The sequence below is a fragment of the Aedes aegypti genome, chromosome 3 (assembly GCF_002204515.2).
Source record: "Aedes aegypti strain LVP_AGWG chromosome 3, AaegL5.0 Primary Assembly, whole genome shotgun sequence".
Taxonomy (NCBI): Eukaryota; Metazoa; Arthropoda; class Insecta; order Diptera; family Culicidae; genus Aedes; species Aedes aegypti.
This window is the reverse complement of record NC_035109.1, coordinates 109903263-109930245: the sequence shown is the minus strand read 5'-3', so window position 1 is coordinate 109930245 and position 26983 is coordinate 109903263. Positions and strand designations below refer to the sequence as shown.

Here is a 26983-nt window from a genome sequence, read left to right as displayed (position 1 = left end):
ATTTGAATTTCGATTGCCAATAGCGACTAGTTTTACACCATCGATTGATGTGTTTTACAATTAGTGAAATTTCACGTGTAAAACACATTGATCGAGCTTGTAGAATGTTTTCAGTGTAGGAAATTTCTGAACCATTTCTTGGGCAGAAATTTTTACTTTTCTTGAGCGGAACAGCATACTTAGCTTAAAGGGTCAAACACAATGCAACGGCATTACAACGAGAACGGCAACACCGATGCGTGTGACATGCCAATGTTTTGAAGTCTCCGTATAGTGCGTTAAAACAACTTAACCAAGGTATCTAGAAGGGAGGTACCCAAATGTGTCAGATTTCCCGTTCCGCCATTTTGAAATACCAAATAACAGCTGGCTGGTTTGTTTTGATTCTGAACTAACACTACATAGAAACAACATACCACAGACAAAAACATACCATAAACATATTTGACTTGATTTATGTTTAATTTCACCGAATTCGTTTTTGTGATTCAGGGATATCAGGTGCAGGGCGTCACAAAGCAGGAATAGAATGTTACTTTCACTCTCACGGGGTACACATCACAGGTAATTCCTCACCATATTTTCAAGTTTGTGGTAGCACTCAACAGTCCATGCTTTGTCTTTCCGAATTTGAAAATAAATGGCTCTTAATCAGAACATCTTCTTCTGCGATTCATAGTACTGGAATATCACATTAATGACGACAGTTCGAGTTCCACTGTATTTATGTTTCTTGCAGTAAACAATGCTTAACAACGCCATAGACCATAAACATAGAGTGAAAAACAGTGTACACAAACCCGCCAGCTAGCCAACTCGCCAGCTATCACTTCCATCTCCCTACAGCTGACCTCACCTCGCACCCACTGACTGCTTAGATCGGTAAACCTGTCATTAGGGGTATTCACTTAAAGCTGTGTAAATTGAGTATTTGCGTAAATAGATTGATGAAACATTTCAAATGAAATGTTCCTGTTCTAACTCAGAGCAATGACAGATCAGATACTAATAATCTAGTTACCTATCACAACCTATCACAAACGACAGACATTTCAAAGATTGTATTGTCGCACCGCCACCAAACCGGATCGCGCCAGTGAGACTCGCGACGCGCCTCAACTCGCGCGATTTTGAAATCAGTTTTTTAGTGTGGCGCTGCATTCTTACGGTTTTTATGAACACAGCGCACTATTCACATATTAGCTGCGACGCACGGGGCACGAGAAAACAATAATTATAAATAAATGTTGGTCTTGATTTCTACCGGATACATAATAATTGTTTGAGCTTATTTTTTTTTCTTGGAATTTTTTGGTTTAGTTGATGACCGTTTGACCATGTCTATTGTACCTTGGCCATCATCGAAGATTGAAAACTATCTCGAATGTTAGAAAAGTTCCCCATTTATCATAAATAAAAGGACTCGATGGTTGTGTCTTGTAGTCGGATTTTATATTTTCCTTATGGTCATTGTTTTTGGATCGTTATGAAGGTCAATGATCACAAGCAGAAATATTTCACAGTTTCACATGAGTGAGTTATTTTATTCGACGGAAATCAATTGATATGAAACGATTGATGATGGTTGTTTTAAACTGGGTTGGGAATTTACTATTAGAATTAATTATCACACATAATGTTAGATACTGCACATTGATATAGGAAGGTAGCTTGAAAGTAATCCAATACGAAACTGTAGGAAAGTTTTCTAAATCAACCGTTTTTTGTAAATGAAAATGTGTTTGTTATTTTATGATGACAAGACGACATATAGCAACGAAAAACGCATTCTTGGATTGTTAGACTGCCAAACTTCAGCAACTTGAAATGTTTCGTGCGCAGTTAACACATTTCTGTGAAAGATTTAAAATACTCAGTTTAGCACGATACACGCAAAGTTTTACGCCATTTAGTGAATAGGGTCCTAAAGCCCTGTCCCAATTTTAGTGCCAAACGCTTAAGTAAAGGTCGAAAACACATATTTACTCAATTTTCTAATGTTTTACCACAGACAAACAGACGTCACACTCTCACCGATGTCCATCGACCACCTTTTTAACGGCCGATTCAAATATATGGTAGGTGGCCAATCCACCACCCGCAGCGCTCGCATCGTTTTTGTTCGCGTTTGACGTTTACACACTACCGCCATCTGTTGGCCCATGACCGATTTTAGCATTGGGCGTACATGTCATCGTGACTATGATTTTGATCGGGATTTGTTCTAAGTGTTACGTCTGTTTGTCTGTGGTTTTACGTTGGTTTAAGCCCAAAAAAAAACATTTTTTTAGAATCACATCCTTTGGCTTAAACTCAAATTTTGGGTGTATTTTGTTTTCCGTGTCCCTTACGAAATGTCAGATAGGAACAACCCCAGTGGTCGAACTAAAACCCCTGTGGTGTTTTTGTCGACTAAGCGAACGTCAAACATGATCTTAAGTGTCAAGGTTCATTTATGGATCCAATTTTTAAATTAAAGTTTCAATAAGATATCTCGCGTAACAATTCAAAAGGGCCAATCCTCAGATCGTTGACTCTGAGAAAATTCGATTTGAATATTATTCACAACATTTTCAATTCCTATTTTTCAGTATTCAATTCAATCAATGTGATTTCTTGCTAGTTGAGTGACGATTTACTATTACTACACGCTAATAATTGATTTTATTCTGAAAACTGACAAAAATGTGGAAAAAATGATAAGTTTAAATGCTTGGCCCATTTTCGATTTTCATCAAGGCATGGGCCTTTTTTATTGGCCAAAATAGAATTTTATTAGCGTGCTTGGCCCAAGGCTAGGCCTTTTCGGTTTTCAATGAATGAGCAAGAGAGAGTCATTGGCCTCTCACCATGCTAAGGCCAATGACAGTTTGCGAAATTTTCCGATTGTAGGCCCTCTTGATGGAGCGAGAACCAATCATTGGCCTTTTCGAGCGGAAGCCAATGAATGATTTGGAAAAAAGCGGTTATTGGCCGTTTTGAAAACCGAGTTTATAACGGTAAGTTTTATGATTATGTTGACAATGTTTGCATAGTTTGTGGGTGTTGGAAGATGCTATCGAATGGTATCAAAACCCGATTTGTTTACAATTTGATCATTGGCCCTTTAGAACTGTTACGCGAGATATATTTGAGCGGAAAAATTGCTAAAGTAGTTAGAGTAACATGCTTTTTCGTGTTATTAAATAAAAACAAGATTTCATTAAAAATTTCTACCGGATACATAATATTGTCGCACCGCCACCAAACCGGATCGCGCCAGTGAGACTCGCGACGCGCCTCAACTCGCGCGATTTTGAAATATGTTTTTTAGTGTGGCGCTGCATTCTTACGGTTTTTATGAACACAGCGCACTATTCACATATTAGCTGCGACGCACGGGGCACGAGAAAACAATAATTATAAATAAATGTTGGTCTTGATTTCTACCGGATACATAAAACACAGAGAAACAGACGTAACACTTAGAACAATTCGCGATCAAAATCATAGTCGCGAAAACATGTACGCCCAATGCTAAAAACACTGTAGGTGGCCGATGGACCAACAGGTGGCGGTAGTGTGTAAACGTCAAACACGAACAAAAACGACGCGAGCGCTGCGGGTGGTCGTTTAACCACCTACCATATATTTGAATCGAACGTTAAAAAGTTGGTCGATGGACATCAGTGAGAGTGTGACGTCTGTTTGTCTGTGCATAAAAGTTCTTTAACCTATTCTATTTTTTGGATAGTCTGTTTTCTACGTGCAGTGTACAGTGTTCTGGTAACCCTATTTCGCCACTGATGGATGCGTCAACTTTCTTTGTTTGCTCTCAAATCAAAACATCGCGTTGGTGTTCTGGCTTCGGGTCCACTCTGGGTGCAAAACTTGCTAGTGCAAAATACTATAAAAAAAACTGAAATTATTATCTAGTTCCAGTCTAATACACAAGGATTGATACAGATCAACATCCATTAAACTTCTGTTGCAAAAATGCCCGTAAGTATGCAGATTTTTATGTTGCTGTAAATTAGTCATCCGATTCTGTGCAGAGTAGGGTGTGTCTAAAATTTGATGATCGCTTATCTTCTTTATCTTTTATGTAGGCTTATCATTCCCAAATCAAGGACTACAGCCAATCCGTGGGTAACATGGCAATTCTGCCGCTGCGTACCCAGGCGCGTGGACCTGCACCAACAAACGCCAGCATCGAGCAGGACATCATCGATGAATCCTTGTACTACTTCAAGGCGAATGTGTTCTTCCGGACGTACGAAATCAAGTCCGAGGTCGATCGAGTGCTAATCTACATCACTCTCTACATTACCGAGTGTCTGAAGCGCCTGCAGCGGTGTTCCAACAAAAACCAAGGCCTGCAGGAAATGTACACGCTGGCCATTTCCAAGTTCGACATTCCCGGTGAGGCTGGCTTCCCGTTGAATGCCGTCTACGCCAAACCGTCCTCGACTACGGAAGCGGACTTGATGAAACAGTATTTGCAACAGCTGCGGCAGGAAATCGGCATCCGGGTTTGCGAAAAGGTGTTCTCCGGAGAGGATGGCAAACCGAGCAAGTGGTGGTTGTGCTTCGCCAAGAAGAAGTTCATGGATAAGTCGCTGTCGGGACCTGGACAGTAAATGGCCCCAAAATAAGGTATGCATGGTTCAATTAGGTATTACATACATTGTTCACTTGTCTAATAGGAACATTCTTCTATAAATGCAAACGAATGCTTAGAGTTGCTTCTTCGAAAATCCTTGCTTCAGAAGTTAGGTTCTCCGATGCTCCCAAACTGACTGACTTTGCAACAAATTATGTGAAAAAGTATTATGAAAAGGCAGCTGTAATGGACAAATCTATCTTCTATATATATACATATATATATAAATAAAAATGGAAAGGTGTTTGTATGTCACGAAATGGCTTACGAATGGGTCAATGGATTTGAATGATTCTCTCTCCATTTTGTTCGTCAAGAGTTCCGACGTGTTTGCGTGCATAAAAATCCCATGACATTCGCCGGGAAAGTTGAAAAACGAGAGAGTCATTTTGTATGGAACGATCCATAGTTTTTTCAACAGCCTACTTAATGGCAAGACGAAGTTTGCCGGGACCGCTAGTATATCATAAGACTTTTTTCCCTCTAATCAATGTTGTGAGTTTCGCGGAATATCTATTCAAGTCTACGATAGTTCTATGCGGTCGTATGCCACTTCATAATCAACGAAAAAGTGATAGGCAGGGATCTGATATTTCCGGCATTTTGAAAGATGTGTCGTACTTTATCTAATCTGATCTGTTGATGAGAACTTCTCATTGTGACTTGAGAATTTCCCACAAACTCATATGCTCAGAGCTCAGACAGACTTTAGGGCTGGTAGCAGGTCCCTTTTCAGAGACTTGATCTAATGGAAGTCTCTATTTTGATTATAGTATGCATCTTTTACAATTCTTCGATTGAATTGTCTTATGATAGTAGGCAAAACAACTTCAACAAGGCATTTTTCACAAATTTCAAGCGAAACAAACATATTTTATATTTTTCTAAGCCACCAAAAGCATTGTACAATGAACGAACAGTTCAATTTGTTGGCTGGATAATGGGGACAATAGGGGGCGTTCTCGTAGACTGAAGCCCCCACAGGAACCACGGGCGCAAGGCAGCAGTAACCCGTGGATACGAGTCGGAAAGAAGAAAGGAAAGAGAAAACTCATTATCAAAACGGAAGCAAATACGCCGAGGTTCTAAAGGCGATGGTAGGCTGGTCGGTTTGCCGATTGAGCATACAACAGCTTTCTAAAGTCTGCTTCAAGTGTTTTGGGAAGCGCCTTAAGTTGTGGAATTGCAATGGTCCCGACAGAAGTAAGATGTGCAGAAAATGCGGCACCGAAGGCCATAGGGCAAGCGATTGTAAGCAAATCGCTAAGTGCCTAATATGTGTCGGTCGACAGAGCAGACAACGGACACTCAACAGGCGGACCCAAATGTCCGAACACAAGCGGAACATCAAAGCAGCCAAAACGAATGCAACACAGTTTAATTTAAACCACTGTGAAGCAGCCCAACAGCTTTGGCAGTCAGTCTCGAAACTAAGATCGACGTGGTGTTACTATCGGACCCATACCGCATACCAGCCAATAACGGGAACTGGGTAGCATTTAGGTCTCAACAGCTAGCAGCTAGAGACGACAGGACGATACCCAATGCAAGAAGTAGTCTCTATCTCAAATGACGAAATCAACGGCGTATTCTATTGCAGTTGTTACGCGCCCCCAAGGATTGAGGAATTTTCCCACATGATCGACAGGATAATAGCCGAACTAGCTAAACAACAGCCAGTAGTGATAGCTGGTGACTTTAATGCATGAGCACTGGAGTGGGGTACTCGTTGCATCAACCAAAGAGGCCAACTATTGTTGGAATCAGGGCTGTGCATTTTCGAAAGCATTTTGTGAAACACGAAGGTTTGGTTGCGTCGTCTCGATGGTGACAAACAACTGCGTCGCTTCGTTCTTCTTTCACCATTCATTTATTTCGTTACCTGATTGAAAGCAGCGAACAAGAAAGGTGAAATGAAGGAGTAAGAACTTCGTTTCATTTGATTTCTTTGAAATCTATCAAAATGTTTCAAATTGGATTCTACCTATTTTTTGCAATAGTAATGTATATAATTTGTTGGGTAATAAATTAAGATAGAGAAAGTATGCGGGCCACCACGTCGTTCATTTGAATTAATCTGCTCCTAAAGTTAGAGACTACCGATTGAAAGACCAACTCACTGCGGTGAGGCTCTGATATATATACGCGCAACGCACAGGCAGCACGAAAGAAATGAAAGACTACGCTTGCTGCGATGAAAGGAAATGTTTGTCGGATTGAAACGAAACAGTAGAGTTTCAATCGAAAGGGAAGCTTGAGTCAGTCAGTTGGGGACTGAAAATGCTTTCAATGAATTGAAAATGGACGGCCCTGGTTGGAATCCCAGACCGCATTAAATTACAGTTGGCAAATGTGGGTAAGACGAGTACCTTTCGCAGAAATGATGCAGAATCGTTTATCGACGTGACGTTTTGTAGTCCTAACTTTTTTTTTTTAATCTAGTTCGTTTATTTGAGGCTCAATCGCGTTTAACGCTTTACGGAGCCAAAATTCATTTTTGTTTTATTTACAATGTATTGACTTTTTCAGTACCAAAAATTAGTACGGGATGGAGCCAGGGTACTCGTGGCAGCTCGAGGTTAGTGGTCACAATTTTAAAGGAATGGTAAGGATTGGTTTAGGGTTCTCTGCAGCTCATCCGGGAGGTATATCGTAATAGCTCGATTTTCGTTCTGCCGGATGGCCAGGATCCTCAATCCAACACAGAGGGGACAACACAGAAAAAAACTGGTGAAGAGAACATAAGAGAATTAAACTTTTATACCAGACAAGCGAAGGAAATCGTAAATTGCGACCATATACATGAAACCTCGGGTTCCCAACACATCTCTAACTGAAACATAGGGTTGTCTACCTCGGCCCGCAAGGGTATCCAAAAGTTGCGTTCTGGAGACGTCTATATCCGGGCACTGCCAAACTACGTGATCGGTGTCATCATAACCGGAACCACACCTATTAAAAATATCGCTCAGCACGAGTAATCCTGTCCAGATGTGCGTCTAGCGAGTAATGGTTGGACATAAGCCTTGACATCACGCGAATGAAATCTCGACTTACGTCCAAACCTTTCCACCAGGCTCGCAAAGAAACTCTAGGAATTATGGAATGTAACCACCGTCCCAGATGGCCATTTAATCAATCGCTTTGCCAACCGTGAAGAGAACTTTGACGTACTAAATGAAACAATTCATCGTGTGAAATTCTCCTACCATATATCTCAGCTTCCACCTTTCCGAGAGAGTCCGCCTTCTCATTGCCATGAACTAAGAAATGTGAGGGGACCCATACAAAGGTAATATGATCTTTCGACCAGTGCACACATTTGCTTTCTTATTTATGTAAGAAAGTAAGACGCATGCTTAACAGATTTCATCGACCAGAATGCCTCAATTGAACTGAGGCTATCCGAGAATATGAAGCAATGGTCTGCGGGCATGTTTGAGATTATCTCCAAAGCGAAGTTGATTGCTGCCAGCTCAGCAACATAAACTGTGCATGGTTACTGAAGTTTTCGGAAGGCTGACGAGTTTTCATTGAAGACACCGAAGCCAGTGGATCCAATAATACGAAACCCGTCAGTTGAAATATGTCCTGGTCATTTGCGTACTTTGCCGTAAAAATACGTTGGATAGTAATACATCGAAGTTGATCTGGAATTCCATGAAATGAATAGCTTGTTCCATGGTCAGATCGTATTTAACAGAGGAACTGTCATTGGTGAAGCGTCCACGTAGAGGGTTATAACATGGAAGGCTAATGTTAGATGACATGTAGTAGAGATAAACTCTCGTGAAGTTTGACTGAGTATTCAGTTTGAGCAATTCTTCGAAGTGTCCTAACCTTTTAGGTACCATGAACTGGCGCGTTGATGACGGTTATACTCAGCGATCACCAATCGATTCGCTATAGTATAATACCAGGCGGGCGGAAGGCAGCGCGATGTAACTCGAGCCAAGCACGAGGTTGGAAAATAGCGCGCTTCGACGGCGAAATATTCACTGAAGCCCTGAGGTGTGAACAGAACACTCTGGACCTAAACGGTGAAGAGCTAGTTGCTGTGATATCACGAGTGTGTGATGCTTCCATGCCGAGAAAAGCCCCTCCTAGAGAGAACAGGCCGCCGGTGTACTGGTGATGCGAATCAACTGCAAATTTTTGAGCAAGAATGCAACGCGTACGCACAGAGAAGAACGCGGTGCAACATGAATGCATGACAGGCAAAGTTGGCTCTCAAAAAGGAAATCAAGAGTCGAAAACGGACATGCTTTGATAATCTATGCGAGAGTACCAATTCGAGTCCGTGGGGTGACGCCTACAGAGTGGTAATGGCTAAGACCAAAGGTGTGATAGCGCCCCTGCGATCGATAATCGATGTACTCTTCCCGCATCATCCCACAAGCCCATGGCCCCCAGCGCCGTATGCGGCAGATGATGGAAAAGAAGTGGGGACGGTGACGAACGTAAACTGGCAGAAGTCCTGAAAAACAAGACACCGGGACCCGATGGTATCCCAAATGTTGCCTTAAAAGCGGCAGTGAATGCGGATCCAGATATGTTCAGAACCACGACGCAACGCTGCATAGATCAAGGAATCTTCCCGGATGTATGGAAGCGACAGAAATTGGAGCTACTACCAAAGGCGGGGAAACCACCAGGTGACCCGTCGGCATGTAGACTTATCTGTCTACTAGATACGATGGGCATGTTATTGAATAGGTTGATCCTAAACAGGCTAGTACCGTATACGGAAGGTGCGGACAGGCCAACAACCAGTTTGTATGCAGGAAAGGTAAATCTACTCTGGATGCTATCTAGTCGGTGAGATGACAATCGAGCATAAAAGGAACGGCTTCCGTTACTGCGCGGTTGTCAATCTGAATGTGAAGAATTTGTACAACAGCGCAAGTCGGGAAATGATAGCCCACGCACTTCACCGTCTCAAGGTACCGGTGCAGTTGTGTAAGCTATTCTGATGGTAGGATTCTACTGTATGATACAGAGGAGCGGCAGTAAAGCGTTTGAATTACCGCGGGAGTACCTCAAGTTTCAATTCTGGGCCTGCTGTTGCTGTTATGAAATGCGACGTACGATGACGTACTGAGGCTGCCCCTTCCGACTGTTGTTAAGATTTTTGGCTACGCCGACGATATCACCCTAGTGGTCTATGGTGAATCGATGGAGGAAGTAGAGTTGACAGCAGCGCACTCTATTTCCATAGTTGAGGAATGGATGAAGTCTAGGAAACTAGGACTGGCCCTTCACAAGATTGAGGTGGTCAACAATCGCAAGTCCGAGCAACGGGATGCACCATAGAGTCCAAGCGATCCCTTAGGCATCTTGGGTCATGTCAAGCTTAGCTTCGCTAGCCACGTTGAATATGCCTGTAAAAAGGCATCTATGGCTATAGCGGTGCTTTCGAGTATGATGTCTAACAGCTCTGCTGTAATTGCAAGCAAACGTGGCGCTATACATACTAAGGTATGGAGGACCAATCTGGTCAAAAGCGCTTAGAACGAGCAGAAACGTACAGGATAATGTAAGAGTACCAAGTGCATATCGGACGATATGTGCATCATTGCCGGGATGACGCCCATCGGGCTCATCATCAAAGAAAATGTTCAATGCATGAACCAAAGAGGTACCAGGGGAATCCGCAACACGTGTAAAGAGGAAACGCTCAGAAGTTGGCAGCAGGAATGGGATTACTCCACTAAGGGTAGATGAACCCATCGGCTAATACCAAATGTGTCAGATTGGTATGGAAGAAACCATGGGGAAATGAACTTTTACCTGACGCAGTTTCTGTCAGAACATGATTGCTATAGACAGTATCTGCATAGGTTCGGGCACTCAGAATCTCCTGCGTGCCCCAATTGTGCTGGTGTGGAGGAAACAGCGGAGCATATCGTGTTCGATTGCCCCCGTTTCATTGATGTGAGAGCTCGCATGCTCGCTACATGCGGAGGGGACACGTCCCCCGACAATATTATAAGAGAGAGTGTGTGCGGATGCTGAGTGCAGGAATGCAGTAACTACGCCTGTCACTCAAAATATGTTAGAATTGCAACGCCTATGGCGCGCCGACCAAGAGTTGGCTGCAGAGAATTAGCACTGCCGATGCTGGTCCCTTGTAACATTGTTAAAGTCGGCTAGGAGAAGCAGTTTGCCTAGGCTACTTCTGCTACATGTGTTGTTCTATATGCACTGGCCCCTCCCCGAAGAAATACCGTAAGGTGGTCCCGGGGAGATAAGGGTCTATGACCAAGGGTAATATCGGTGCAATGTACACCACTTGAGCAATTCAATAAGAATTGCTCAAGTACAAGTACATCGGCTGGTTTTAGTGGGTCGTCGTTGGTGCGACATCCCCATAGTCCCTGAGTTACCTTTTCAGGGGGTCTGTTTGCTGATTTCCCCCTTGTAAAAAAACAAAAAAAAACGACGTTCGTCCCATCCTTGCGTGGCACAGCTGTTCTATCTCCTCGACTCCGTCTCCTCCAGGCGAACTTTTTTCTCCCGAAAGAGGCGGGTCTGCTGTTGCCGTTTCCATGTCATTTTCCTCCTCCAGAATCTACATTCCTCATTGAACCAATCGTTCCGTCAACTCCGTCCTATGTACCCTACGTTGCCCTCAGCTGCATCGTTGATGGCTGCTTTCACTGTACTGCAGCAGTCCTCAAGAACGGCTTCATCCAGCTTACTCTCTTCCTTCTTGATAAATTAAGCAAAGGAAACTGAAATGCATTGTTATTATAGGTATAATTAAATAATTTTATTTTGTATGGGAAAAGACATCTAACATCAAATTTGCCGAAAATGAGAGTATTAAACGAAAAAAATATTTGGTAATTAGGAATGATAGCCATCATTATAATGCATACTCGGAACCAAATATGAAAAAAAGTTTAGAGAAAGAATTTTTCAGATACATTTCGGTTTGCAAATATTTTCCGCGTTACGTTTTAACTATTTTTCGTGCATAGACACTTGCGCTGTGCATTACCATGTAATGAGAAGTGAATTCGGCGATGCAACCCAACCCATTACAAATATATGAAATGGCTAGATATTTCTTTAGTTCAGCAAGATAATTGTACCCCCATACGAGAAAACATAGGTGTTTATGTTAAAATTTTAAATTTAAAAAATTTTGATTTTTAGTCAAAATTGCATAGGTGTTGATAAGAAACGACCTAATAAATATGGCTACCGAAGGCTAAGCAGCGCCTTAAATGTTCAATAGTGAGACGATCAGACAGGGCTGAGATAGGAAGTGCTGGAAACAAACTACAGTGTGTTATCTATTTGTTACATTTATTGCCTCTTGTGATTTTGTTGTCCTTAGAAGCTAGTTTCCTCCTAGACTAAGTGTTGTTCATCAATGTTCAGTCCTTAGGGTTCGATTAATAAAAATCGACGCTTTTTATTTTTTGTTTTTCTTCAAAAGAGTACACATTCAGGTTATTTTTCAATAAATAGTTTAGAATCAATTAAAATAAATTAAACAAATTTCACATCCACATTGAATTTTGACTCGTTCCACAAGAACGAGGGAATTTTCCTAAGATCTCTACAAGAAACATGCTTTGTTTTGCTAATTTGACCTACAGGCTGTTTCTTCTAAATTAGATAGAATTCGCAAAGAATGTTGGCATTTTTTTGTTTTCGATTGGGAGATCGCTTCTATATAATATGTATAATACTTTTTCGCTCTAGCGACAACCATTCTAGAGGGACTGCTGGAAATATGGGTGCTTCAGAGCTTCCTCGGCGGAGATGCGGTTATGCGGATTGATCTCCAACAGTTTGTAGAGTAGATCGTAGGCACTGTCGGAATATTCGTCTTCCGAAAAGTCCCTGTTGGCTTCGGAATGCTCGCAAAGACACTCGTCCAAACGTTGCTGGCAGTTGTCGCAACTGTTGGCAAATGTGGCCGCAGATTCCTCCTCCGGTTGTTGTTGTTGCCGGGCACGCAGACGCCGAAAACGGAACCGTAGGCGTAAGCAGAGCTTACGGAGATCCAAAGGTTGCTTTCGTTGGGCCGTCTTGACGTGACGGCCTAAAATGTTTGCAGTCTTTTTGATGCGTTGGTCGCCGAAAATACTGACAATTTCGGCCAGAGAGTGAAAATCGTCCGAATTCTGGAAGAACGGATAGCACCTCGAGAGGATACTAGCGAGCATCACACCCGCAGCCCAAACATCTACAGCGGTGGTTTGATCCGGATACTTCAAAAGAACCTCCGGTGGACGATATCCCGGTGTACCAGCACGTGATGCCTGTATCTCTTTCTTCACCATGCAAATGTTGCATACTTGGCTCTTGCCAAAGCACTTGCACACAGCGTCCTGCTTGGCCGCAGGACTGGCCGATGAAGGGGTGTTGTATTGGTGGGTTCTTGTGCCACCGGTGACCGTTTTCGGTGGAATTGGTGACAAGGCCGTCGTGTTGCTACTCTTTCCTTGTTGTAGGCGTTGCGCTGCCTTCAAGTTGCTGCTAATCCCTAGCACTGTGGATTTGATTTGCCGAACTAGCGGCGGGCTGTACAGATCTTTCGTTATATTCGAGAGTTTCATCGGTGAGATGATTTGGTTCGATTGTTTCAATGGCGTTTTGAACACCGGTGGGGGTAGCTGTTCTTGTTCCTCGCCACTTGCGAGGGTTGTACTATTTTCCATGTTATCATCATGTAGTTTCGCCTTTTTCTGAACCTGCATTGCGGCATCCGAGCTTGGATGATTACCATCAGCCACACTGCCGGAAAGCCGTCTTTTTCCAGTCTTGTCCTCTGCTTCAGTTGCTGCTTCCTTGATGACCCGACTGCTAATGTCCTGAGCCAATCCAAAATCGACCAACAGGAACGTTTGCTTCTTACGGTTGTACAGGAAGTTGCTCGGTTTTACATCCCGATGGATTACGTTGAACTCATGAACCCGTTTCAATGCGATCAGCAGATTCTTCATGTACAGCTGAGTTTCGGTCGGGGTCATTTTGTCGTAGTACACGTGGAACTGATCGTGGGCAATGAACGGCATCACGAATGCCACCGATTCCTGCCGGCGAAGACACAGATCAACTCCCACCACATTGCTAGCACCGCCAATCAGCATCATGCATCTCAGTTCCCGTTCGATACGACTCGGATGACTAGTGGGGACCAGGTGCTTGATGGCAAACAGCTTGCGCTTCTCCGCCGGTAGTCGCTCGTGGCATTTCAGGGTACCGAGAAATACCGAGCTGAACGTGCCGTGACCGATCTTTCGGTGGATGTTGAAGATGTTGTCGATGTCCGGAATCTGCTGACGCAGATTGGCCACCAGTTCTGCAAGGGGAAGAAACAATAAAGGGATATTAATTGCGTGCATTATTTTATTTATTTGGAAACTATAAAAGAACAGATGATTTTTTTTTTACGTAGGAGAAACATCGGAGCACCATTATCGACATAGGGAAGTGGAAATCTATCACAAAATTGGTAGCAGTCTTCTTTTTGAAGACTTGGTCACTGTTTGGTTACAAGTCTTAAAACACTCCCTATTTTTGGTTTAAGGTCTCTAAGTTGTTTGTTTAACCTTTACAGTGTTGTATGGCGACATCGAAGTTTTAAAATTCCATTGGCGTCTCGTCCTAAGGTGCACTTGGTGCACTGCACAGTCAAAGTTTTCATACTAACAAATGAAATATATGTATTATAATTCTCAATACTTCCAACATCCATAATGTATAGTTGCTTGAAAATGTTGTTTGATTTCTTCACCTTCAATTGGTGCATCGCCCTCAGTGAACAAACCGTTTGATTCTCCCTCCCATGGTCTTGATCAACCAGCAAGCGAAAACAGCAAAGCGAACAAGACAAACTGCCATGCGTCTCCATCGTATTGCAGAGAATGTTCATTTCAGCCGTGCACTCTTTCTTGTGCACGAAAATAGCTTGTATGGACACAGCAGGAATGTGCATTTGTATTGGCATTTCTAGAGCAACAGTGGCATTGTATAGGTAAAATCTGGTTCACTCCAATTTATGCACCCGAGAGAGAAATTGCCCATGACGCTCGCATAGGCCAGGAGAAGTGGTTCACCTAGAATAAATTTATAGCAGAGAAAAAGTAGATTTTGTATGAAATTTGACAGGAAAATGAATGACAAGTTCATCCACTTCTTCTGGCCTATGGACCGATGCACGAGTTCACTAATTTGACGTTTGAGCGGTGCCAAATTCACTCGTTGCCATGGTCACGTAAATAACACGGCACCGCTCAAACGTCAAATAGTGAACTCGTGCATCGGTCCATTGGTTTGCAAGAATTGAGAAAGCGCGCGCAACTGGCGTCACGACGTCTGCTGTTGGAAGAGAAAGCGTCAACGCCATACATGCTTTGTGTGTATGTATGTTGCATGGAGCTTCCAGGTGTCGCGCGATACTAGGCGCAATATTGATTGGAATCAAAACTAGATGTTATAAACATATTGGCCACATTGATTATGTTTTATCTTATTATATAAACCAAATTCATGTGGCTTTGAATTGATTTATAAACTATGTGTGAATATAGCTTTCTTGCTCAACAGACCGACAACTGATAAATTGCGGTGGGCGTAAAGTGGGTTTCAGCGTTCAACAGTCAGTCATCATTTCACTTAAAAGCTTTGATGTATCAACAAAAGTATACAAGGAGATGTACCAGCGCTGGACATCGTCAAAAAGCTAAGATATCGTGATACAATTAACAAGCTGTAAATAATAATAAATATTATATAGAATAACAACGTTAGGAATAATGGAGATTCGGAATTTTGCAAAAACCACGAAATCCACGGAATTTATCCTTCATCGCGAAACTTGGAAAATGACGCATAAATAGTTGAATTCTGAATGTTTATATGATAATCTCAGAAAAGTTCAGATTTGTGCTCATAAGAATGGTTTATTTATTTGTAAGCCGAGTTTCATATAAAAAATGTGCTAATCGTTTAGTTTCAAGTTAAAAGTCTTTCTTCTTGCTTTAAATTTTGCATTGATATGATATATTAAACTTATTATCTCAGTTCGCCAAATACGAAAAATGCTTGAAATTTACGCATATAAAGGACATTTTTACTGTAAATAAATATTTTTATGTGCAGGGGCCCAGATAGCCGTAGCGGTAAACGCGCAGCTTTTCAGCATGACCATGCTGAGGGTCGTGGGTTCGAATCCCACCAGTCGAGGATCTTTTCGTAAAGGAAATTTTCTCGATTCCCAGGGCATACAAGTATCTTCGTACCTGCCACACGATATACACATGCAAAAATGGTCAATTGGCAAAGAAAGCTCTCAGTTAATAACTGTGGAAGTGGTCATAAGAACACTAATCTGAGAAGCAGGCTATGTCCCAGTTGGGACGTAACACCAGAAAGAAGAAGAAGATATATTTTTATGTCAAATATGATCAAACTATGGGACCGCGATTAATACGCAAAATTTTTCTTGCATCGCCTTGGTATCAGCGAAATTTTGAGAATTTTCCTTGTCCCTAAACATTGTATAAGGAATCATCCGAAATTCTTAAAACTTACAACTAGTGATTGAAACGCAGAAAACAAACAAAAAATACGTCCAATGAGCAACAAATATAATAGCTTCCAGACACTTCCAGATTGCATACAGTATTGGAAATTACATTTTAAGGTGTTAATAATAACAAATTACATATTAAGCTGAAATACATTTTACAAAATCAATTAAAAAAATCGTATTCATAATTCAAAATAAACGGTTTGTTCGTGTCAGTGCACAAGTAATCAAATTCCTCACGGGACGCCTCTGTAAAATTCTGTATCTTCGCCATCGTTTGATCGATTTTGGTGAGATTTTTTAGGAAAAAAAGTTATGAGTTTGTTGCATGTTTCTTCTTCTTTCTGGCGTTACGTCCCAACTGGGACAAAACCTGTTCAGATTAGTGTTCTTATGAGCACTTCCACAGTTATTAATTATTTCTTTGACGATTGATCATTTTTGCATGTGTATATCGTGTGCAGGTACGCGAAGATACTCTGTGCCCTGGGAATCGAGAAAATTTCCTTTACGAAACGATACTCGACCAGCGGGATTTAAATCCACGACCCTCAGCATGGTCATGCTGATTAGCTGCGCGTTTACCGCTACGGCTATCTGGTCCCCATGAGTTCATTGCTTCACCAAACTATCCAGAATATTGTTGTATGAGAACTAATTTGGTTACATGATGAAATTGGCTCCGTAATGCCTTATAGCACTTGAGCCTATGAAAAGTCAGTTTTGGGACTTTTGCGGCATTGAAGAGCAATGTGTCATTGAAAACATTGGAACATGCTTGACGTTATTATAATGCCTAATTAATATATTGAAAATTAGTGTCTTCAATGGTTACACCTCCAAAAGGGCGTAACTCCATATTTTGTTGATCTTCTCATTCAAAATTCCACCTAGAGGTTACAAAAACTTAAAACACCTACTTCGAAGTTGAAATTTAGCGTGACATAATTTGTGTACCATCCCTTAGAGCCAACGGTAAACAAGTCTGTAGCTTGTTGTTACTGAGCGAACGAATGGATTTACACGTTATTTAACCTTCGGGCTATCGCGCTGTTGTACTTTGTACAACAGCTGTGATTTAAATGCTATCATTTTACAACAAAGATATCTTTCAACACCAAACTAAAATGTATTCCTCAAGAATCTTCTTAAGAACAACGGTCCTATAACACTTTCCCGAATACCATTACCCCGAAAACCGTTACCCCGATTGGCAAATTACCCCGAAAACCAATTCCCCGAAAGTCTCGAATTTGAGCCTGAAATTCCATCTTTCTTGTTTTATGTACGACAAGCGAGGTTTTCTTGGCAGTGTTAGAATAATTGTCGACGTAATAACTACTAACATTGCTATCAGTGATGTTTTTATTCTTTCAATTATCGGCTGTTCTTTCGAGATTGTATAGGTATACGTTTTGACCAATGATTTTCCCTTCTTTAAATTATAGGCTGTTCTTTCGAGTTGTACTGTTTGATTTAAAGTTTGAGCGATAGCTGTCAAAAAATTCGACTGACACAATTATCTTGAGCGAAATTAAAAGTTGACAATGACTTCAGACGAGCAACCTTGAATATAAGCACCTGCATTACTTGTCTGTATTACATCTTGTAGGTAGTACAACTTCCAACAAGAGATTTGTCCTTCTTTTAATTATCGGCTATTCTTTCAAAAGTTGCACTTGTAATAAAGTGATTATCCGCATCATAATTTTCAACGTTTTCATTAATTGACTTTTTCTTCTTATATCATCGGCTGTTCTTTAGCGATGCACTTGTTAAATAGTTGTCAGTATAATATCAGTAAACGTTTTCATCTGAGATTTTTCGAACCATAGTCTAGTGTCATTCCAGAATATTGTGAACATCAATCATGCATTACCATCAAATAATATAATGCTTTTGAAAGAGGGCGGTAGAGGTCTAACATTAACATGTGAAAACGAAATCGGTATCAGCATTATCAGCAGTTTGAAAAATGTAGCAATGAATCTGTGAACATAACCATCCTCACAAAATTAAATGCACACCTGTGAGTGAGATTTTGGTTCTCACTTGACCCTTAAAGAACAGCTGTTTATTAAAAGAAGAATAAATCTTCGATAACAAGAACACGAATTCAAATAAAAATCAAGTAGTAATACTCCATTGACGACTTCCAGGCTAGCACCGTTATTTAGTATTATTGAGTATTGAGAAAAAGTTTTCTACTTTCAAATCTTTATATTTTTTGCCATGTATATTAGCGACAATTTGATAGACAATGACCTCCAACGAACAAGAGAAGACGTGCTTAGCCTCAACAAATTATTTTATAAGGCGGCATCCACAAATTACGTAACGCTCTAGGGGGAGGGGAGAATAGGCTCAAGCGTTACGGCTCATACAAAAATAAAAATAAAAATCATACAAAAAGCGTTACGGAGGGGGGGGGGGAGTGTGTCAAAAATTTCCAATTTTAGCGTTACGTAATAAATGGACGCCGCCTAAAATGTATGGTGTTCATTTGTCGAATCTTCATTTTGAATTTTTCGGGGCAAACAAATTCGGGGTTATGGTCCATTCGGGGAATTGGTATTCGGGGTAACATACTATTCGGGGTAAGGCAGCGTCCATTTATTACGTAACGCTAAAATTGGAAATTTTCGACCCCCTCCCACCCGTCCGTAACGCTTTTTGTATGAAAAATTTAGAATTTTTGTATGAGTCGTAACGCTTGAGCCTATTCCCCTCCCCCCTGGAGCGTTACGTAATTTGTGGATGCCGCCTAATGGATTTAGGGGTATTGGTTTTCGGGGTACTTGACCATTCGGGGTATTGACTTTCGGGGAAGTGTTATAGGATCTACTCAACAGTGTTTGTTTACAGTATGGCCCTTTAAAATCAACAAATATACATAGAAGTCATAGACTATAATTTGAAATCGTTATATCTCAAAATCAAAATATTTTCGATACATGGGGTTCTGGAGGTGAAGCGCAGTCTAATAGTACAGGTTGGATTCGATTATCCGGAGTATAGATTTTTTTTCACTCCGGATAATCGAATCACTAGAAAAGAATGAAATATTCGATAAAAGAACTTAAATATTACCTTTTTTGTTGTTTTATTCATATGATGGGGTAATGCCAGAAATTATTTCTAGAAACAGTAGGGGTATTTACGAGTGGGGCCCAGATAGCCGTAGCGGTAAACGCGCAGCTATTCAGCAAGACCATGCTGAGGGTCGTGGGTTCGAATCCCGCTGGTCGAGGATCTTTTCGTAAAGGAAATTTTCTCGATTCCCAGGGCATAGAGTATCATCGTACCTGCCACACGATATACACATGCAAAAATGGTCAATCGGCAAAGAAAGCTCTCAGTTAATAACTGTGGAAGTGCTCATAAGAACACTAATCTGAGAAGCAGGCTCTGTCCCAGTGGGGACGTAACGCCAGAAAGAAGAAGAAGAAGGGGTATTTACGAGACAAAAAAAAATTTAAGCACTTTTTCAAACCCCCTTTTTCTTTTTCCCCTTATCTCAGATTTATGCATAAAATTGAAAAACAAGAACATCAAAAAACAAATTCCGGAAAATCGAGTTTTAAATTCCGGATAATCGAATCCCGGATAATCGAGTCTCCGGATTATCGAGTCCGACCTGCACCTCATTTAACTCAGAATTTGACCGCTAGGTGGCACTAGTGTGCATACAACTAGTTTGTTTTGCAGATATTGTCGCGCGCCCACCAAATCGGAACGCGCATGTGAGACACGCGACGTGTGACTCGTTCCCGACATAACTGTCATAATGACATGTGTGGCGCTGCATTCTTACGATGTTTATGAACACAGCGCACTATTCAAATATTAGTCGCGACGCTTGGAGATTGAGAAAAAATATATTAAAAAAAAATGTTTGTCCTTATTTCTGTCGGATCCATAATATCTCATACGGCGTTTTCGATAAAGTTGTTCAGTAACTCAAAGGTCATCATTGTTTGAGCAAACTGATTTAACATTTTGCAACCAGGCGGCGCTAGTGAGCATGAACCTTTGGTTTGCAGATATTTCAGGAGCTTCAGTAGCTCAAGGGCTACCTATCATTATTTTAGTCAATTTCCAATTTCAAGGCCTAATAAAGATAGCCTTTGAGTTACTGAACGACTCTGCCGAAGACGCCATCTTTATAAGTGATCGGGCTGATAAAATAGTTGCATAACAATTGATTCATACTCATTCGTGTCACCTGGTGGGAAAATTTAGAATCAACTAGCTCGATCAATGATTGCTCATGGCTTAATAAATAACTTTGCCGAAGACGTCATATTTTTAAGTGGACAGAATTCTGAGATATTTGCAAAACAAAAATTTCATGCACACTAGCACCGCAAGGTGGAAACATTTTGATATTTTGGCTATAATAATGAGATATCTGAAAACGTTTCTTGCTCACTAGCGCTGCCTGGTGGCAACATTTTGAATCAACTGTTTCTGACAATGGTAGTCCTTGAACTACTGAACAACTTTGCCGAAGACGCCATCTTTCTAAGTGGTAAGGTTCCTGCAAAACAGTTTCATGTGCATTAGCACCGTCTGGTGGCAGAATTTTTAATTTCTTGGCCCAACTAATCATATAGCCTTTGAGCTACTGAACAAATTTGCCGAAGACGGCATCCTTCTAATTTTTCAGGGTCCTAAAATATCCACAAAACAAAAGTGTCATGCTCACAAGCGCCACGAGGTGGCAAAATCTCGAATTTCTTGGCTCAAATAATGATAGCCCAACTGAACAACTTTGCCATCTTTCTAGATTTAAGTGTCAACAATACTCTGTCACACGGTGTCCATTTTGGCCCAACAGGAGAAGATGTTTTTACATAAGATTTTTAATGTTCTGAAGTAACAGAAACAAAACCAACTGAATGTTTTAATACAACATAAATAAACAAAGATTCAATTCAAAGCTACATTATCGGACAACTGGAAGTTATTCGCTTCACAAACCTTATTTGGTGAGGCGTGAAAGTTATAATTTCCGAGCCTGATATAATCATGTTCAGTATTTCGATTAAAAATCAATGACATTTACATTTTCAATTCAACAATGACAATTTACTGAAATTTTCGTGCATGACTTAATTTTTTTTATTGATAACTGCTATATTGTTTGCTTCGAAAGTGAAATTTAATCCACATGTGCAAAGATACAGGAAATTACCATTCTGGCCCGGGTGTTCATACTGCCCCCGGTGTCCCTACAACGCTCGGCTACTCGCGTGTCAACCGAGAGATTAACAATTTTATGATGAAGAGACGATAATAAAATCATTTATCTTAGTCAATTAATTTGCTTAGAAACAACGAGCCACACACTCGGTTACCAACGGCTTTTAGGGCGAGATCATAAGCTATACGAGAAATGAGCGTACATCATGATTGAACTAATCGTACCAATCCGATTTGCCTAGCGTTTGTCAAAATTCTGTATTCATCTGCGCTACCATGAGAGAGAGAGGATCAATTGAGAGTTTACTTAGCCATTTTTTACATTCGTACATAATATAGCACGACCCTCAGCTTGGTCTTGCTTAATAGTTTCACAATGGGTATGTGCCAAAAATATAGCTATCCAGGGATTATTAAAAAAATCGATGGGGTTAGTGGTCTGATGGCTACCGCTTCTGCTTCATAAGCAGAAGGTGATGGGTTCAATCCCAGGCCCGTCCCTTGTACTTTGTAGTTGTATCTTTCACTTGCTTCTATCTACCACTCCTAATATATCTATCACAGTTCATAGCATTTGCTAGGACCCGATACGGACAGAAATAAACCGTTTCCCTTCGCTTCTATTCCTTCATCATTATAGCGCACGCCTTTCCTTACGCTTGATACATAGGTAGTCTGTTAACCAAACAGCAAGCCTCTCTGCCATAAAAATTACCCCACTCCTTCACCCTTCCCGCATGAACTGGCGTAAACGCAGTGGTATATACGGTCTACCGTGGGAGCCAGTTTAATGCACCATCAATTCCTCCCCCTTCCCCTCATTGGTTTGCATTCTGACGTGGCAGGCACCATTATCGCTTAAAATAGAAGATCACCAGCACTTATACACCGAGGGTGTCTGTTAGTCCCAAGCAGTCATCTGGTTGGTTCCTTGTGTAAATGCAGGTGATCTGGCGATACTGGAGTAGCAACCACGGGCGGCCAATCAAGCTCAAGCTCAAGCTATCCAGGGAAGCGATTATAAAAAAAAATAATACCGATGTGGTCTTAAAGTTTTGCCCTTACTGTATGTTGTCATAGAAAAGAGAGCATTGCAATCAAGAAAAGTAGGTTTCCTTGTAATCATTGGTCATCTCTGGACCAATGGTTTTACTCTCTTTCCGAAGGGCAACATCCCTGTAACCATCTTAGGAGAGACATCCCTGTAACTATCTTAGGAATGGGATTCGGTTCCAGCTCTTAGACGTTATAGCGAGTGTTCTAACCACTACAAAACTTATTTCTTAATTTCTTCAATTTATAAACTATTCCAAAGAAATTTATTTTTTATTTGAAAACTCCTAAAATTGTTATTTTTATCATTAGATATTATATTAGTCTCTATATTATCGAGACTTTCAGCCGATGGCTGGTTCGTCTCCACCATTCCTTGAATTTTAATTGCGTTTTGGGGGCAGCTAATATTGTTGTTGATGTTGTTTTAACCCGTATAGGCCTGAGTGAAAGAAAAACTACTAAAACTCTCACCGCTCAATGAATACATAACGGATTTCAATCATTTTTTGTCAGCATACTCGTTCATATATCTAGTTACGAAAAGTGGCCAGAGGATCTCGGGAATGTTCCTGTGACCGGAGTTATTCCGGTGGGTCACTGGGTCAGGTTAGGTGAAAAGGGTGCTGTGCGTTTGTGCCCCTGAAAGTAGGCAAATTTCAAGTCACATATAATTTCTGGAATCGGCTACAATGTGGCCACTATATCAAGTAATTTTAAGAAAATCGCATCAGTGTAAACCTTTTGAGAAACGATTGATTTGGATAACCATGTTTCCTGCAGTTGATTGATCCTACAAATGTCCATTTTCGGGTCCCGGGACACGTCAAATTTACGATAAAATGGCCAATTTGCATGTAAACATCTGTGTCAAGCTTACAGGAACGCATTTTAGTGAGCTATTGTGTTTGATTTCTACTTTTCGAGGATTGAAACGGTTTAGTATCCAACAAATCTATAGCCGGTTCTTCAGGGCCACATCCGGTACATTCCAAACGGTCCAGAGCTCTTTATTGATAATGTTGAATATCAGATCATAATGATTTATGTAAATTTTTATGGATGCCATTGCAAATCAATAAAGATTACTTGGCGTATCCCAAAAAATAGCCGTTTTTTACCCGACTTGGCCCAGTAACCCACCAGAATAACTCCGGCCACAAGAAATTTCCGAAGTTCTGGCCACTTCCAACAACTAAAAATGTGTGCCAGTATACTGACAAAAAATCATTTGAATCCGTTTAGATTTCGCTGAGCGGAGAGGGTTTTAGTATTTTTGCTTTCACTCAGGCCTGTACGGGTTAAACTTGGGTTTTTTTTTATTAAAACTTTGAAAGAGGAAGAGAAGAAAAAAATGCTTTAAGTCCCTTACTGAAACCTTTCTCAAAGAGGCACCAAACCTCTTCATATTTTCTAAAAACATCATGAAATGAACAATGTTGTTGGGCATTCTATCTTTTTTTTTTAAATTTCGAACGAGAAGCATACATTCTTACAGTAGCCATTCAGAATGGTTCGACGGATGCAGATAAGGGGTCATTCAGGTTTGTCACGAATTCAAAAGGAACAAAAACACTATGAAAACATCATGATGTCCGCTTATTGCATCTTCAAGTGATCCTTACAAACTACACATTTCATTCTGGCATTTTAGAGCTTCAATGTAATAGCTTGTTCACACAAGAAATCTGCCTCGACCGAGTTGGCAGAACGCGCCCGTACCCCTTTCTGAACCGAAGGGCAGGGAGAGGAAAAAGGGGCATAGATAACATTATATCACATCTACAAAATGAAAAAGAAATTTGAAATTTGTTACGTACCATACAATTCAATTTACATACAAAAACTTCCAAAAAATGTCCAAATGTCGAGGTCGAAATACGCGTGTATGTTAAAGGATATAAACCCTAATGGAATTAAATGGTATTGTACTAAATTCGGTTTTCATTTAATTACTCGCTGAATAGCTACCGCTATGACCCCTAGGAGTCGGGTAGCATTCCGGAACAAATCGCTGGAGAATTCCTGAAGCCTTCCCTCGAGGAAACTTGAAAAAAAAAACTATGGAATAGTCTCAACGGAATGTCTGGAGCATCAAGAACTTACACCAGGAGAAAATGAAAAATAGTGACCTGGAATTCAAAGAGGCCTGCTACCAGCACTGTGATAGATCCAAATCCAAGTTTCTTTCTGAATACGTAGACTTATTTGGATAATTATGAATAAAATCGTTCACTAGGTACTTGGAAATGTGCTTCAGAAACCATGTACGAAGAATAGGTAATTTACTGAATTCCCCACATTTGCCAAATAACAATCAGAAACCCTTATGTAAAACCACCTGCTTTTGCAACTTGGTGCAAAATAGATCATTATGGAATCAGAAAAATAAATACAAAATCGATCGAATTGGTGCGGTACTCACTCTCATCCTTTTCCGGAGCCTCGGTCGTCGCGGACACGTCCGTTCGTTCGGCGGCCGGCTGCCGATCCTCAGCCGCTTTGGCAGGCATCTTGTCCCCGTTCTTTTGATTCTCGTTGCTAACCTCCATGACGTTGTTTCTGCTGCTACTTCCCTAACAAAACACGCGTCTCGTATGAAAATCTGAAACTATCCTTCGTAAAGGTACTTTTGCTGGAAAATCTTTAACTAGCACATAAGTTTTCCTATTCGATACTTAAAAACTCCAATATTTTAGCTACAATTTTGTACTTGTGGAAAATTGATACTAAAAACTGCGACGATGAAAATTTAGATGTAGGGCAGCGATCAGAAAAATTGCGTTTCTTTGTTTCCTCGTGTGTGGTTGCAGGGGGACGGTAGTAATCTTCCCCACTGATGAGGAAGAGTGCAAGGAGGCTGGTTGCGACGCGCTGAAATGCACACACAGACGTCGCGGAGTGAAAAAGTGACAGCCAGCGGTGAAATGGAAAAACAAACTCCCCTATCTGTCCTGGCTGGTCCTGATGCTTTCCCGTTATGAATGAACCAGGAGCAACGTTGGCAGGCAAGGCCCTTTGCTGGACAGAGATAGTGATATGTGTGGCGAGACGACGGCCCACAGCGTGTTGTTTTTGTTCGTGGAGTTATGAATGGGGAAACGAGCTGTGCAATGCAGTCAGCGAAGGTCACGTCGGAAACGTGAAAAACAGAACGGCGCGGTGTGTTTTGACATTTCGTAACGCGCCGTTATTTGACATTCGTGACAACCCTGCATGCACGGAACCACAAATCGAACTAAAATTTGACCTCAAACCAAGTACGGACCTGAAACGTAAATCGCTCAAGTAAAATTTCTCCTTTTTACCAAAGTAATTTTGACAGCTGATTCAGTATGAGCGAAATGTCACTTTTACTTGCGGAATAATTGAGCGGCACATTTTTCCGTCCGGAAAAGTGACAGCTCCCTTTGGTTTGTACGGCAGGCGTTACCGACGTTATGAAATCAGCTCTACTTCTCAGCTGCGTACAGCTCAAGTAATTTCGGTAGCGGAATCATTCCTTGACCGTTTCTTGTCCTATCCTTTTGCACAGTACTTATGATCAGCGTACCGGCCATCACGGAGAAAAAAGTTTGTTAAGGAGACACGGGAGACCGTGTTATTTTCCCCTATTTTCCCTATCTTTTGTCTCACTCTAACAATTCTAGCGTAACATTTGAAAAGGGCCTAACTGCAAAATGTAAACAAACTTGATTATTCATTATTCGTATCATTTTTTACGTAAATTACTCCTACATACTCTTACGGGCATGCAAAATGCATTATTAATGGTAATTTTATTCAAATTTAAAAGGGCCTATCTGAAAATGATAAAACTAAGAGGGCCTAACTGGTCATAAAAGGGCCTAACTGAAAATTTCCATCAAAATCAGATTGGCCCTTCCGTGCATTTTTAATTTTCCTCCATATTTTTCAATATTTAGCCATTGTATAGTGTTTTTCTCACATAATGGAACTTAGTGAAATATTTGAAAAGGGTCTATCAGCATAACTTCAAAATTGAGAAATGCTCGATTGAAGATTCTGTAACATATTGATTGTTACTATTTTGAACTCATTGCTATCTAATAGTTTTAAACTTTTGTTCGACACTCATAGTCTATTACTGGGCCACGTAACGTTTTAAATCTAACATAACATAAAAACTAGTAAAAAATGTTGAATTCAAACATCATCGGCAGATAGGCCCTTTTACGAGCCTTCAAACCAGTTAGGCCCTTTCAATTAGGCCCTTTAATTGAACATGGTTTCAGTTAGGCCCCTCCAGTTAGGCCCTTTTATTTAACATAGTTCCAGTTAGGCCCTTTTGGAATTTGTTAATTTTATTGATTATTGAATAGATTTTCAAAGTTTTAGAACAAAATCAATCGATTATGTGAGAAAATCAACATTGAATATTGAAAATTCTTTATTGAAGATTCAGTACTATATTGATTATTCATATTTCAAACCCTTTCTCCTATTTACTAGTTTTATACTTGTGTTCGACACTCATAATAGTCTACTAGGTGGCCCATAACGTTTAA

At 40.9% G+C, this 26983-nt stretch overlaps 2 protein-coding genes across 3 annotated transcripts; one reads left to right on the top strand and one right to left on the bottom strand.

Annotated features, from left to right (window-relative positions):
• The first annotated feature begins 3766 nt into the window (after nt 1-3766).
• On the top strand, nt 3767-4708 carry LOC5564890 (actin-related protein 2/3 complex subunit 3). Of its 2 annotated transcripts, XM_001649165.2 has the most exons (3): nt 3767-3861; nt 3916-3981; nt 4089-4708. In XM_001649165.2, exons 2-3 carry the CDS (start codon nt 3976-3978, stop codon nt 4617-4619), a joined length of 537 nt encoding a protein of 178 aa, XP_001649215.1. In that variant the 5' UTR covers nt 3767-3861; nt 3916-3975; the 3' UTR covers nt 4620-4708. The 2 variants fall into 2 exon arrangements, with proteins under 2 accessions (XP_001649215.1, XP_011493247.1); XM_011494945.2 differs by having other exon boundaries at nt 3797-3981.
• A 7229-nt stretch (nt 4709-11937) lies between these two features.
• On the bottom strand, nt 11938-25588 carry LOC110677898 (cell division cycle 7-related protein kinase-like). The gene is made up of 2 exons (XM_021849777.1): nt 24880-25588; nt 11938-13964 (listed from the first exon to the last, which is right to left on the bottom strand). Exons 1-2 carry the CDS (start codon nt 25004-25006, stop codon nt 12370-12372), a joined length of 1722 nt encoding a protein of 573 aa, XP_021705469.1. The 5' UTR covers nt 25007-25588; the 3' UTR covers nt 11938-12369.
• Between the last annotated feature and the right edge of the window lie 1395 nt (nt 25589-26983).

What these genes read in the sequence shown, in the direction of transcription:
- LOC110677898 (XM_021849777.1), bottom strand. Translation starts at nt 25,006, where the DNA reads ATGGAGGTTAGCAACGAGAATCAAAAGAACGGGGACAAGATGCCTGCC. An exon ending in GGCTCCGGAAAAGGATGAGA is followed by an intron (nt 13,965 to 24,879) that starts GTGAGTACCGCA and finishes TTCCCCTTGCAG; the next exon opens with AACTGGTGGCCAATCTGCGT.